At 51.8% G+C, this 14,391-nt stretch overlaps 2 protein-coding genes across 5 annotated transcripts in view; one reads left to right on the top strand and one right to left on the bottom strand.

The window, feature by feature from the left end:
* The first annotated feature begins 45 nt into the window (after positions 1 to 45).
* Positions 46 to 14,158, top strand: Znf276 (zinc finger protein 276). Of its 2 annotated transcripts, none has more exons than XM_052167206.1 (11): positions 46 to 724; positions 1,517 to 1,820; positions 2,078 to 2,124; positions 2,213 to 2,659; positions 4,023 to 4,101; positions 5,131 to 5,214; positions 10,885 to 10,995; positions 11,080 to 11,155; positions 11,476 to 11,593; positions 13,307 to 13,453; positions 13,525 to 13,661. In XM_052167206.1, exons 1-11 carry the CDS (start codon positions 520 to 522, stop codon positions 13,578 to 13,580), a joined length of 1,674 nt encoding a protein of 557 aa, XP_052023166.1. In that variant the 5' UTR covers positions 46 to 519; the 3' UTR covers positions 13,581 to 13,661. The 2 variants fall into 2 exon arrangements, with proteins under 2 accessions (XP_052023166.1, XP_052023165.1); XM_052167205.1 differs by having other exon boundaries at positions 49 to 724; positions 13,354 to 13,453; positions 13,525 to 14,158.
* Fanca (FA complementation group A) overlaps positions 13,973 to 14,391 on the bottom strand; it is a 53,064-nt gene continuing 52,645 nt past the window's right edge. For all 3 annotated transcript variants that reach the window (XM_052167199.1, XM_052167202.1, XM_052167201.1), the window contains one exon: positions 13,973 to 14,280. In XM_052167199.1, coding sequence (XP_052023159.1) covers positions 14,173 to 14,280 — 108 coding nt within the window. In that variant the 3' untranslated portion in view covers positions 13,973 to 14,172. The remainder of the gene's footprint in view (positions 14,281 to 14,391) is intronic.

The following is a 14,391-nucleotide window of genomic DNA, read 5'->3' as shown; positions in this document are numbered from 1 at the left end:
CCGCCGGAAGGGACCCAGACACACTTCCGCCGGCCCCGCCCCGCCCCGCCGCGCAGACCTGGGTTTACGGATTCGAAGCGGGTCAGGCGGGTCTTGTCAGCTCTTCTGGCCGACTTGCTCTAAGTGTGGACTGGAAGACTGGTGGAGAGACCCTCTCGTCTTGAGGTTTTCTGTTAAGTGCCACGGCCCGTGCGTGCGTGCGTCCGTCCGTCCGTCCGTCCGCGGCAGGTTACGCTCCCGGCCGCCCCTCCTTTATGGGCCTGTCGCGAGTTCTGAGCGACCCTGAGAACTCTGGGCTCTCGGCCCAGCAGCGGCCACTGTGGCTCCCGGGCCGCTCCTCCCTTCTGCACGCCGCGCTTTCATCCGGCTCAGATCTCGGGGAGCCGAGCGGGGCGGAGCGGAATAGCGCGGCGGCGTGTAGCGGCACGGCACCGAGTGAGTGAAGTTAAGTCCGGTCTCGCCGAACTCCGTGGGCCACAGCGAACAGCACGGTGCAGGGATCAAGTGGCGGCTGCCACCATGAAGCGGGACCGGCTCGGCCGCTTCCTGTCTCCTGGACTAGCTCGGCAGCGCGGGAGCTCGGGCGGCAGCTGCGGAAGTGGTCGGACCCGGGGTCGCCCTTCTCGCACCGGCGGGGCGAGCGCGGACGGGGCGGCTGCTCAGCTCAGCTGGGGCTCGACGCGCTCCTGCGGGGACGCAGGCGAGGACGGTATAGACGAAGCAGGTGGGTTCCGGGCGTCGTCGGGCCCTAGTGCGAGCCTAGAGCTTCTGAGAGCAAACCAGGCCTCCTTGTTCCGGAGAGCCCGGGCCCTCTGGCTTCTACTGCAGATGGAGGCCCTTTCCTCGGCAGGCCTGACAGCCGATGCTTTCCTGGCTCTGTGCCGCTTAGAGCTTAAGGTTTGAGGCACGCGGGTGTGGCTTCAAGTTTGCTCTTCGTGCTGTGTACTCTTAGGGTAATTGCTTAACTTTTCTGAACCCAAGGTTTTTTGATGGTTAAAACAGGCCCCTAGCCCTATCCTGTGTTGGGAACTGAGTTAAGTGAACTGCTTGCTCCTCGTGTGGCTGCGAGTTTGTGAACAAGCAGCAGCTGGTTAGGGTAACAGCATCAGTGTGCATCACATTTACTTATTGCTCTTCAGTCACTTGAGAAGGGCTTTCCTACGTGAGCTGTCCTTTAGTCCCTCTAGGGGCAATGAGATGGCATCGTGCACAATCGCAGACAGAACACCTATGGATGGACAGAGATGAACAGTGACTTAGTTTTTGAGGCACAGCTTGGATACATATTTGGAATCAGGATGTTCCAGCAGTAGTTTCATCTTCATTGGAGGCATCTGGGTTTCTTTGAAAACTGAATGTTCAGTGAGGAGAGGCCAGCTCCTGAGTCCCACCGCTGGTGCAAAGGTTTAGGAAGCCCAGTGTGGGCACTCCTCTGCTCCGGGTGTTAGGCGGCCAGGGAGGCGTGCTCCTCACACTGCGAGGACCTGACTTACATCACATTTGCTTCTTTGCTCAGGAGCAGGCCGAACTCTCGCCATGGGGCACTGTCGCCTCTGCCACGGGAAGTTTTCCTCACGGAGCCTCCGAAGCATCTCTGACAGAGTGCCTGGGGAGACCTCAGAAAGACTGTTCCCAGGGGAGCGTGTCCTCATTAGGGACTTCCAGCTTCTGCTGGGTGTTGCTGTCCATCAGGACCCAGCCCTGCCTCAGTTTGTCTGCAAGAACTGCTACACCCAATTCTATCAGTGCCACAGCCTTCTAAGGTCCTTCTTACAGAAAGTCAATGTCTCCCCAGCGGGCCAGAGGAAGCCCTGTACAAAGTAGGCCCTTGTTGGATTTCTTGGGACCTTTAGGGGTTCATCACCCAGTGACTTGGGGTGGACAAAAGCTGGTATAAGTCCTTCATGGTGTTACAGTGAGGTGCTGTGGTAGCAATGTTTGCAGAGATCTGAGGGTGAAGAGCTATCATTGGAAGAGAGGGAACGGGGCAGCTAACAGACAGGCCCTGGGGAGGACATCTAGGGAGGTTTGTGACCTTGTGAGGTTCCTTAACTGTGGCCACACTGATGCTTTGCAGGGTTGGTGTTCCGCCTCCCACAGTGGCAGAGGAGGGAGCAGGTGTGGGTGAGTGCTATCCGTGCCAGGGCGGGCGTTCCAGGTCGGGCCTAGCGTTGGCCACCACGACACTGACATGTCTGTTGATTCTCCTCAGCTGATCTGATCACCTCCAGCTCTCGGTGTCTGCACGGCTTGGTGGGCTGGGTGCATGAGCATGCGGTCAGCTGTGGGTCTCTGCCCAGCCTCCAGAGGACGCTGTCCTCTGAGTACTGCGGCATCATCCAGGCTGTGTGGGGCTGCGGCCAGGGCCATGACTTCACCATGGACACAGACTCCAGCTGCAGAGCTCTCCTTGTGGACAGTGCACTAGCAGTGAAGTGGGCCTGGGGCAAGGAGATGTCACCACGGCTGGCCCAGAACTCAGAGTCAAACCCCTCAGGAGCTACCTCTCAGCTCTGCCAGGCCAGAGAAACCCAAGTTGGATCTGAGACCAAGACACTGCCCAGTGTGGATGTGGCCCTGCCGCACTCACATGGAGACTCTGTGACACCCGGGCTAGGCCCCTGTATGCAGCCAAACCTGGCTCCCAGTGAGGCCCCAGGTAAGCAGCCCATGTGGCTTCTGCTACCACAGGATTCAATGTTCTGACCAAGACTGTCATCAGCAGAAAGTGGCTTTCTGTACTGTTGGCGTAGACCATGGTCTAGCACAGGAAGCTGGTAGCAGGAGATGGTCTAGCCTCAGTGCCTTCCCATAGAACCTGTGACTATCCCAATACCTAAGAGTTGGTTAGCCCTACCAGCCTGTCCTGATTTTCTGTTTCTTCACAAGTAGGCCTCTCATTCACCAGTTTCTGTAATGTATGCTCATCTGGCATTCAGTCTTCCTCTAAGCCTGTCCTTAGACCAAAGGGTAGTGGTTGTTCTTGTAGGCTGAGGGGACTGAGGGAGAGAGAAGAATGGGGTTATTGTGTGCAGGACATGGAGGCAGACAAAGAGGCTGCTACTTTGCCATAGTGTGGGCCACTGTGGCAGCCTCTTGTGACTGGCCCTTCTGTGGGCTTAGGACTTCCCCTCCATGCTGTGGTTGGATGCAGCGGTCCCAAGCATGGTGTTGGGAGAGTTGGGAGGGACCAGCTTCCTGACCGTCTGCCTCATACGCCTCATGGCCAGTGATGGCCGTCCACCTCCATCCCACCTGTGGGGGCACACTGGGGCAGCCTGGCACACACTTTTAACCCCAGCTCTTGGGGAGGCAAAGGCGGGCAGATTTCTGTGAGTTTGAGGCCAGGCAGCCAGGTCTATGTAGAGACTTCCAGGACAGAACCAAGGCTACATAGAGAGACCTTGTCTCAAAAATAAAATAAAATAAAATAAAATAAAATAAAATAAAATAAAATAAAGGGTGGGGAGGAAGATTGGCTCAGCAGTTAAGAACACTTGCTGCCCTTGCAAAAGACCTTGGTTCCATTCCCAGGACCCACACGGTAGCTCATCACCATCTTTAACTCCAGTTCCAGAGGATCCAAGGCTCTCTTCTGGCCTCTGCCAGCACCAGGCATGTTCACAGGCAAAACGGTCATGCACATAAAAAAAACTTGTTTAAACATTAAAAATGTAGGTATCCCTGTGGTTCAGCTACAGACGGGCTCCAGGCAAGGCTCTGGGACGGTGCTACGGACTTTAGAATGCCTAGCTTTATAAAGTTTGTATAGCTCTTTTGATACCAGTGGCTTTTAAAACGTAAGCTATGCAGAGCGGGCTATATCTCAGTGACCTGAATCTGAGCAGGTCCTTTGGACAGACTCAGTCAGTGAGTGTCAGGGGTGAGAATGGAGGAGGTTGAGGCCTAGGCCTCCTGGCCCCAGTCAGGAAGGTGTGTCCTTAGACCGGGCATTGCCTCCTTACAGGTAAGGCCCTTCTGTGCTCATTGTTGGTAACCAGACCCTGTTCTTTGTTTCCCAGGGCAACTGGGTGAGACGCAGGTTCCATCGTCAACCTCGGATGATCGGGTAAAAGACGAGTTCAGTGACCTTTCTGAGGGGTGAGAGAAGAGTGGGTTTAAAAGCCTAAAATCTCTCCTTCCCAACCAGACTCGGCCTCTCTAGAGCTGCAGCCTCTCTAGAGCTGCTTTGGCATGTTTGCCATCCTCCTCCTCAGAGCTGGGGAGGGGAGGAGTGGCCAGGGCTCTTCTGAGGCCTCTGGCTCCTGACCTGGCTCTCTGGTCACAGGGGCACCAGATGAAGCCCGCTGCAGGGAAGTGCTGCTCTGCGCTGACCCACTGCAGGCTGGGTGGTCTCGTGTATGCTGCCCCCAGGACAGGATCGGCCCTGTGCTGTTTGTTCCCGTGTGCGGCTTCTTTAAAGTCCTTAGTCTCGTACTAACTCCACCATCACTAGCCCAGAGCATGCTCAACCCAGGCACTTTTGGGGTTGTGATGTTGAGACAGAGCAGAAGCTCTGTGTAGGGTGAGGAGAGGTCAGGCTTCCCTTGGAAGGGGTCAGTGGGTCTCTCAGCTCTGGGCTGAGAACCACTCAGGGGTATTGGCCCCTTCTGCCCTGCCCCACCACTCCTGTGAGGACCAGCTGTATTGCTGGGCTCTTACCCCATCCAGATAGCTGGCGGCCTGTGGGGAACACTGTGGGCTTGCTAGACTGGCTATTGCTGCTTTTCCAGAGGCCAGTGATTCATGTTTTAGGGGGAAGGGCGTAACCCCTTTTCCTGTTGTGAACTTTGAAATGGCTCAGAGTGTGCCTGTGTTCACAGTTGATGGGTGATACCATCACTTTCTGAACCTGCTTTTAAATCTTCACACTCTCCCCTGCTGAAAATAAATGAGCTCTTTTAGAGTTTGGGGTCCTGGTCTTCCTGGAGTGGCTTATAGGGAGGGGGAGCTAGCTTGTTTGGTTTCCGTGAGTGGTTTCCTATTTGGGCATAGATTGAGGAGTGGGGGATTTTAGATTTCTTAGGACATGTTCAGAAGCGACGCACGGACTATGGGGTCTGTAGCACCTGAAGTCAGGAGGCTCTACCTAGGTCAGTGCTTTGCTGAAAGCTCTCTCGTCTTTCCTAGAGACTTCCTGAGTGAAGATGAGAGTGATAAGAAACAAAGCCCACAGTCCTCGGATGAGTCCTTTGAGCCTTACCCAGAAAAGAAGTAAGAATCTAGCCCTGTCTAAGTATATGCCTTCTGGAGAGATGTGTTACAGGTTAGCTGTGGTGTGCATGGAACTAAGACGTGTGTAAACATGGGGCATGGAGGCCCATCCTTCCTCACTGCCTTGGTCAGCTCACCTTCAGTTTCTCCTTTGGTCCATCTCCCAAGTCTAGCAAGCATGCCTTCCCTACTCCATCCCCCACCCACCCCAATCTGTCTGTCTGTGTCTCTCATGTGAGTATTTATTATTGTGTTTGTGTTTACTCGTGTGTGTGTGTGTGTCAGTCAGAGGAGGAGGAGGTCAGAGAAACATTTCCAATATGTTGGTCCTAGGTGTCAAACTCAGGTTGTCAGGCTTGGTAGCAGGAACCTTTTACCTGCTGAGCTGTCTCACTGGCCTTTAAGTGACTCAGAATGTCTGTTTGAAAGGCCAGGTGAATATGATAAGATTCCCCTTGGTCTTTGAGCCCTCTTTCTGGTGGTTTGGTGACCTGGCCTAAATATGTATCAGAGGTGGCAGATAGCCCGGTTGATAAGACACGGTCTGATTTTAGGGAGTTTGTTCGTTCTTTTCTAGTTCTGCTCCTAGTGTGTCCCTGAGCATCTCTCTGGCCCTACTCCAGCCATTCCTTCTGCTCCCTGGATCCTCTCTCGTGAAGCCCAGTAACTGAGCCCGTGCCCGTTCTCCTGTCAGCCCTGGCTGACTTCTGTCAACCAGTCGCTCTTCGTGGGCTTGGCTTTGACTTTCCCTTTCTTCCTCCAAGCAAACATAAGACTAGCAAGGAGAGACAGCTGGGTTTTACTAGTGTCTCTGTCCTCCTCTCCCCGTCCCAAGAATACACACATACCCAGTAGCTAGTTAGTGACTACCTCATCGCCACAGTGCTCTGCACATTTCACACCTCAGAGTGGAAACCAAAGAGCACACAGCTCTGGGCTCCATACTCTCAGCCAAGAAAACCCACAAAAAGTAAGAATTTCTTGGCTTTTTAAAATATTATGGAAAGAGGAAGAGAAATAAAGGAAGCATGGAGGGGTCAGAATCAATGCTGTACCAAGCCAGCCATGCCACTTCAGTAGGCATCACAGGACAGAGACAGAGGAATGGCCCCAAGAACGCATGGCCAGGGAGCAGGCCAGCTGCCGTAAGGAATCCCTGTTCCCTTTCAAGGGACGTCTCCCTGGAGCCACTTTTGTAGGTAGTTGGGGGGCCTAGCCTCGGTAGGAAGGTTTCATTTTCAGAAAAGTGGGGAACTGGCCGTTCTGCTGAGCCCCGTTGCTGAGCTGTAGCAGCATGTACTGTCTCATAGGAAATGGGACGAACACAGTGCACTTTGGGTGGGGCACATGAGGTACACTGTAAGCCACCGTAAGTACAATGCTGCTTTAGGGAAGACTACTTTGCAGGAGGTAGGCCTAGGTGTCAGTGGATATGGGCATCCCTGGTCATGATGCACAGTGGCCTGGACGCTTCCTAAGGCCCAGCTGGAGGGGTGGTTTTTTTTTGTTGTTTTGTTTTGAGTTTTCAAGACAGGGTTTCTTCATCTATCCTGGAACTCAGAGATTCACCAGTCCCAAGTGCTGGGATTAAAGGTGTGCACCACTGCCTCTGGCTTCAGACAGAGGGTTTTTAAAAAAAATTTTTTTTATTAAATATAATCTTCATTAACATTTCCCGGTTCCCCCCTCCCCAAAAACCCCCAACCCCTCCTCCCACCCCCTGCCTTCAAGTATATGCCCTTCTACCTGACCTACTCCCACCTTCCCCCACCCTCGATTTCCCCATGCTGGGGCATCTATTGAGCCTTCACAGGACCAGGGACCTCTCCTCCCACTGATGCCCTACAAGGCATTTTTATGCCACATTTTTGGCTGGAATTACGTGTACCCCTTGGTTGATGATTTAGTCCCTGGGAGTTCTGGGGTATCTGGGTGGCCGATGTCTTTGTTCTTCCCATGGGGTTGTAAACCCCTTCAGCTCCTCCAGTCCTCCCTCCAACTCCTCCATTGGGGACCCCATGCCCAGTCCAATGGTTGGCTGTTAGCATCTGCCTCTCTATGTGTAAGGCTCTGGCAGGGCCCCTCAGGAGGCAACTAAAACAGGCTCCTTTCTGTATGCACTTCTCACCATCCATAATAGTGTCAGGGTTTGATGACTGTTTATAGGATGAATCCCCAGGTAGGGCAGTCTCTGGGTGGCCTTTCCTTCAGTCTCTGCTCCACACTTTGTCTCCTTTCTTGCTCCTTTGAGTATTTTGTTCCCCTTCTCAGAGGAACCAAAGCACTCGCCACTTCAGTCCTCCTTCTTCTTGAGCTTCCTGTGATCTATGAACTGTAACTTGTTTATTTTGAGCTTTTGAGCTAACATCTACTTATCAGTGAGTGCATACCATGTGTGTTCTTTTTTGTGATTGGGTTACCTCACTCAGGATGACACTTTCTAGTTCCATCCATTTGCCTAAGAATTTCATGAATTCATTGTTTTTAATAGCTGAATAGTACTCCATTGTGTATATATACCACAATTTCTGTATTCATTCCTCTGTTGAAGGACATCTGGGTTCTTTGCAACTTCTGGCTATTATAAATAAGGCCGCTATGAACATAGTGGAGCATGTGTCCTTATTACATGTTGGAGCATCTTCTGGGTATATGCCCAGGAGTGGTATAGCTGGGTCCTCAGGTAGTACTGTGTCTAATTTTCTGAGGAACTGCCAAACTGATTTCCAGAGTGGTTTTACCAGCTTGCAGTACCACCAACAATGGAGAAGTGTTCCTCTTTCCCCACATCCTTTCCAGCATCTGCTGTCCCCTGAGTTCATCTTAGCCATTCTGTCTGGTGTGAAGTAGAATCTCAGTGCTGTTTTGATTTGCATTTTCCTGATAACTAAGGATTCAGTCAGAGGTTTTAAAAATAGTTTTGTTTCTTTTTAAATGTGTGTGCTGAATTCATATATGTGCACCAAGTGTGCGCTGGAGCCCTTAGAGGTCAGAAGGATCAGGACTCCTGGAACAGGAGTTATAGACAGTTGTGAGCTATCATGTGGATGCTAGGTACTAAACCTGGGTCCTCTGCAAGAGCAGCGAGGGCTCAGCAACACCTACGTCGCCGTCTCCCCAGCCCCACAGCTGAGGACGTTTGAGGACAGGGCCTCCAGAAACTCTTGGTCTGTGCCTTCTCACATGTCTGCCTCCTCAGCCCTTTCTCTCAGCCTTTAGAATTCTGGTGGCCAGGTGGTCCTCCTGAGGGATTAGCAGAGCTTCTGAGATGGGCTGGTCAGAGCACCATGATTCAAGCGGAGAACAACTGGGCTTAGAGGCCAGCGCAGTTGGATAGGATTGGAGACTCCAGAGTGACCTGCTCTAAACCCAACTAGTCTAGGAAGTTACTGTCAGAACAGGCCACCCCCTCAGCCGGGAGATAGTGTGGAGTGGGCACTGGACGGTTATCAGACGAGGAGAATGGGATAGTCTATATGTTGTAGCCTAGTGACTTTTCTTCTGTTTTGGGTGTTTTGAGACACTGTCTTGCTGTGTATAGCTCCCTCTGATGTAGAATTCCCTGTGTAGCCCACACTGGGCTCACCCTCTCTTGATTACTCAAACAGGCCTTAGGAACCTGATCCTTTTGCCCCAGTCTCCTGAGAGTGCTATGCCACAGGACTGGGTTACTTAGTATTCCGTGTTGGTTTTTTTTTTTTTAAAGAACTATTTTATGTCTATGAGTACACTGTACCAGTCTTTAGACACAGCACAAGAGGGCATCAAATCCCTTTACAGATGGTTGTGAGCCGCCATGTGGTTGCTGGGAATTGAACTCAGGCCCTCTGGAAGGGCAGCCAGTGCTCTTAACTGCTGAGCCATCTCTCCAGCCCCTTGTTATTGTTTTTTGAGACAGGGTTTGATGTATCTTAGGCTGGCCTTGAACTCAGTGATCCTCCTGCTTTGACCTCCCAGGTGTTGAGATTACAGGTGATTCCATGCTTAACTATTTAATTTTTACCTCTCTCTGAGATGGAGTCTCATTATATAGTCCTGGCTGGTCTGGAACTTTTTGTGAAGACCAGGACAGCCTCCAACTCAGAGAGATCCATCTACCTTTGTTTTCTGAGTGTTGAGATTAAAGTGTGGACCATTATGCCTGCCTTAACTGTTAAAAATTAACTATCTGCTTTATTATTAATTTATTTTTTGAGGCAAGGTTTCTCTGTGTAGCCTTGGCTGTTTTGGAACTGTCTGTAGAGTAGGCTGGTGTCAAATGCAGAGATCTGCCTGACTCTGCCTCCTGAGTACTGGGATCAAAGGCATGTGACATCACTGCCCATGTTTTACTATTGTTTTGAAGATTTATTTAGTTTAGTTTTATGAGTATGGGTGTTGACCTGCATGTACACCTGTGCACCAGGTGTATGAAGTGCCCCAGCCAGGCAACCAAAGAGGGCGTTGGGGCCCCACTGTGCCATGAGGGTGCTGGAACTTGGGTCCTCTGCAAGAGCAAGTTGTCTTAACCACTGAGCTACCTCTCTTATTACCAGGACAGCTTAGACTGAGATCCTGCCTCACAAACAACACCAGCACACATCTTGTTTGGCTCCTCAGTGTCTCTAGAAGTTCCGTATGAACCCCAGCCTGCTCTATGTCTGTCCCTCCCCCCCCCCCCCCCCACTCCACATGAGACTAAAGCCAGGTCTTTGCTCAATAAAAGCTGTTCTGCTGTTGCTCTTAACTCTGAGACAGGGTCTTAGCCTAGCTTCTCTTGCTGATTAAACATTATATTTTGGGTCTAGAGAAATGGCTCAGCAGTTAGAGTATTTCTTGCTTTTGCAGAGGCCTAGGTTTTTGGTTCCCAGTATTCACATGGCAGCTGACAAGTCTGTAATTCTAGATCCATAGGGTCTGACCTCTCTTCTGGCCTCTGTCGGCAACTCAGACCGTAACACACATGCAGGCAGAATGCCCGTACACATGAAATGTAAAATACGTTTTGGAGAGTGGTTCAAATCTAAGCCCTTGCTCACACTGGGTCACTGCCTGCTTTATAGTTGAGCTACACTTCTACACACAAGTTGGTGACTTTAAATGTTTGCTTGTTTTGAGATGGTCGTGGTGTCTGGGCAGTGCTCTCGATGCTGCCAGGTAGATATGCAACATTGTGCTGGCCTTTATCCTTCGTGATGCTATTGGACATGTGCTGTCTTTTTGAACCTCATTGTTGGCATAGGAAATATAACTAGGCTTGGGGCAGGAGATAGCCCCTGGCTGCTGGGTGCTGGACAGAAGCTCAAGTCCAGCAGATTTGCTGAGTCTCTTTCTAGCATGAGGTCGTCTGAGAACAGAACTGACAGAATTCTATATCATTTTCCCTACCTCCATCTCTTGATTTGGATGCTTAGCACACAGGCTTTAATTCTGAAAATGTGATAGTCATGTGCTGGCACGTGTGCTCCACACTACCATCTGCTTTCTGGGCTGTCTACCCTTCCCAAGGTATTTGCCTCAGGTGTCTGAAGGGTTGTCCCAACTGTGATGGCTGATGACAAGTGAGGTTCTGCTCTGCACAGAGGCAGCTGAGTCAGGGAAGCTTGAAGAAAACTGTAGATGCAGGAAAGAACAAGAGTCAACTGCAAGTTAAGATTTAAAAAAAAAAAGCGTCACCAAATCGTCCCCCAGGGTCTCCGGTAGGAAGAGTGAAGGCAAAGAAGCCAAGAGGCCCGAGGAGCCCAAAATCAGAAAGAAGCCTGGGCCCAAGCCTGGATGGAAGAAGAAGCTGCGCTGTGAGAGGTGAGCAGCCGCAGTGTGGGGCGGGCGTGCGTGCGTGCGAGCGAGCGAGCGTGTCAGCGCCTCCACACGTGCTTTGCCTTGCAGGGAGGAGCTACCCACCATCTACAAGTGTCCTTACCAGGGCTGCACCGCCGTCTACCGTGGGGCTGATGGCATGAAGGTGAGGAATGGCTGTCTCCTCAGTCCGCTGCTTTCAGGGAGGGGTGGTCTTGGCGGACTTTCCCTGGGTAGCACAGGACCCCGCTGGAGGCACCGGGTATTTCTGTAGTGCCACGAGCAGGCTTTCCAGGGGCTCCCATGATGCCCGAGGATGGAGGATGTGGAGTCAGGCCCTTGCTTAAAGGAGCCAGTGGTGTAGGGTAGGAAGTAGTTGTTCTTCCAGTAGTAAGTTGTCACCTGCTCAGATCACCACATAGAGTCTCCGGGGAGGAAGGGTGTGTTCAGATGCCACACCAAGTCTCTTGTCCTGTCTTCCCCCAGAAGCACATCAAGGAGCACCATGAGGAAGTCCGGGAAAGGCCCTGCCCACACCCCGGCTGCAACAAGGTGTTCATGATCGACCGCTACCTGCAGCGGCACGTGAAGCTCATCCACACAGGTGGGCACCTGTCTCGGGCTGGGCTCGAGCCTGGGCTGACTCTCGGGTGCCACATGCCCAGCTGGAGGGAAGGAGTGCCCAAGGAGCTCACAGAGCGTGGTATTGGGTGCTTCTGTGTGACATAAGTATTCAGAATCCATATACAAATTGGAGTCCTCTGTTGAGTTCCTGGTGGTAGTAGGGTTCTCCTACCCACTCCTTGTAAGGTCTGAGCACTTAGGAGGCAGTTGGATCGCTGTGACTTCAAGGCCAACATGGTCTACAGAGATAGTTTCAAGACAGCCAGGACACCTCACCCTCCCCAAAGCAGTCAAGATGGCTCAGGGGGTAAAGGCGCACTACTAAGCCTGATGACTGAGCCGATCTCCCCAGGACCTACCTGGTGAAGAACCGACTCCTACACTGCCTTCTGATCCCCCACACTTGCCGTGTGGCATGCACACACCACCCCAAAAATTACTTTCGGCATTCCTTCGGGTAGGTTTGTTAACCTTTCAGGGGGTTATATAAACAGCCAAGCCCTTTACATCAGCATTTGGTTGGCATTGTATTGACCCGTCACTTGCTTTTATGACGACTCGAGCTGTGTTGATTTTCCTTGCTAAGCACCTGGGCATGTCTCCTGACAGAATAATTTCAGTTGGTCTAGATCTTCAAGCTATGTAGCCAGTCACTAGTGGCCACAGCAGCAGTTCTCTACCAAGGTGAGATGTTAGTGGGGCGTTGGTGGCCCACACCTTTAATCCCAGCACTTGGGAGGCAGACACAGGAAGAGCTCTGAGTCTGCGGCCAGCCTGGTCTACAAAGAGAGTTCCAGGATAGCCAGGGCTACATCGAGAAAACCTGCTTCAAAAAACAAAATCCAGAAAGAGGTAGAACAGTCTTCAGCTGAGAGCCAGAGGTGTTTTCTAGCTGTGTAGGGCAGCATGGTTTAGAACACGTAGAATTGGTGCTTAGGACTGCATAGGATCTGGGATTGAGTTGGGTCATTATTCTTGGAGGCAAGTGACTTTACCTGCTGAGCCTTCTCAATGGCTTTTGTTTTGTGGAGTTTTCATGTAGTTCCAGCTGGCCTCAAATCTGATATATAGCAGAGGATGGTCTTGAACTACCAAGCACCAAGATTGCAGGTGTGTCACCATGCCTGATGTGGCTAAAGGTTTTGTTGATGAGCTTGAGAAATTGATTTCTAGAGTGTACCCAACCCCCTCCCCTCTACCAGCGATGTCATCTGCACTGTCTGGGAATTAACCCTCACTTGAGATCTGTGCCCCCAAGGCCAGGTTGGGCATGGCGGTGCACATATTTCTCTGAATCCCCTGGAAGGCCAACGATGGCTACACAGTGAGATGTCATCTCAAAAACAAACATAAAAGTTGAAATGCAAAATTTCTGTGGGGAAGATCTAGCCATGCAACTGTTTTGAGGAACTCAGAAATCCTTCTTAATGAAATAGTTTATACTGGGAACTTTGGTTTTTTGAGGCAGGGTTTCTTTCTCTGTGTAGCCCTGGCTGCCCTTGAACTCAGAGATTCACCTGCCTCTGCCTCCCATGTGCTGGGACAGGGGTGTGCCTCCACTGTCCTCCAGCTGCAAACTTTTATTAGTCAAGTTCTTCATGTCGACATTGTCTTTCGTTTTAAATAATGCTGGGTTCCCAGAGGGCCCTTGTGTTGTATAAAGCAGTGACAACTGTCACCTCTCCTGGAGCAGATTGGGTACTGGTGGTGGCTGGTGCTCACGCCCCTCTGGTCTTGCAGAAGTACGCAATTACATCTGTGACGAGTGTGGGCAGACTTTCAAGCAGCGGAAGCACCTTCTTGTCCACCAGATGCGCCACTCAGGAGCCAAGCCACTGCAGTAAGTGTGGGCTGGGCACTTCCTGTGACGGGGACAAGGTGCAGCTTACCTCACCTGCCTCTGCCCTCCAGGTGTGAGGTCTGTGGGTTCCAGTGCAGACAGCGAGCATCCCTCAAGTACCATATGACCAAACACAAAGCAGAGACTGAACTGGACTTCGCCTGTGACCAGTGTGGCCGGCGGTTTGAAAAGGCCCACAACCTCAACGTGCATATGTCCATGGTACATCCTCTGACCCAGACCCAGGACAAAGCCCTCCCTCTGGAGGCAGAGCCGCCACCAGGGCCTTTGAGCCTCTCTGGGACCATGGAGGGCCAGGCTGTGAAGCCTGAGCCTACCTGAGAACTGCAGGCGTGTTCGGCAGCCTGAACTCAGCAGGTGACGTGAGGGTGAGGACAGTGTCGCTCATGTCCTCACTTCTCTGCCGGTGTGGTTGTGCTTGCTCGTTGGATCCCAGGCTACACCCACCTCAGAGCCAGCAGCCACATGGTGGAGCGCACTGCTCTCTGGCAGAGGGTGTGGACTTCAGCCTGCTGTGGCACCAGCAGTTTTATTTTCCTATGGACACTGAACAATAAGGCCAGACACAGATTATGAATAATTAATTTTTCTTTTCCTAACTAGAGCAATCAAGGAGATTTGTAATCTACTTTCTAGTGTAACAAGAGCTCCATGCTATGCTTGCAATAAATTATTCACAAAGGCGCCGGTTGGTGCAGTCAGAACAGATGAGGCTCCCGGTAGAGGTCAAAGCTGGGGTCAGCCTGCTGCCTCTGTCGGAGGGCGTTGCTCACCTCGGGGTCACAGTCTCCTCGAGCAGCCAGCAGCTGTGAGAAAATACATTGCTTAGTGCCTACAGCCCCCGGCCAGCATGAGGAAGCTGTGGAACACTTGAGTTGTATGTACTGCCTGCTGATGACCCTGCGTGCAGCCACCAT

The sequence above is a fragment of the Apodemus sylvaticus genome, chromosome 21 (genome assembly GCF_947179515.1).
Source record: "Apodemus sylvaticus chromosome 21, mApoSyl1.1, whole genome shotgun sequence".
NCBI lineage: Eukaryota > Metazoa > Chordata > Mammalia > Rodentia > Muridae > Apodemus > Apodemus sylvaticus.
This window is presented reverse-complemented; position numbering and strand designations above follow the sequence as displayed.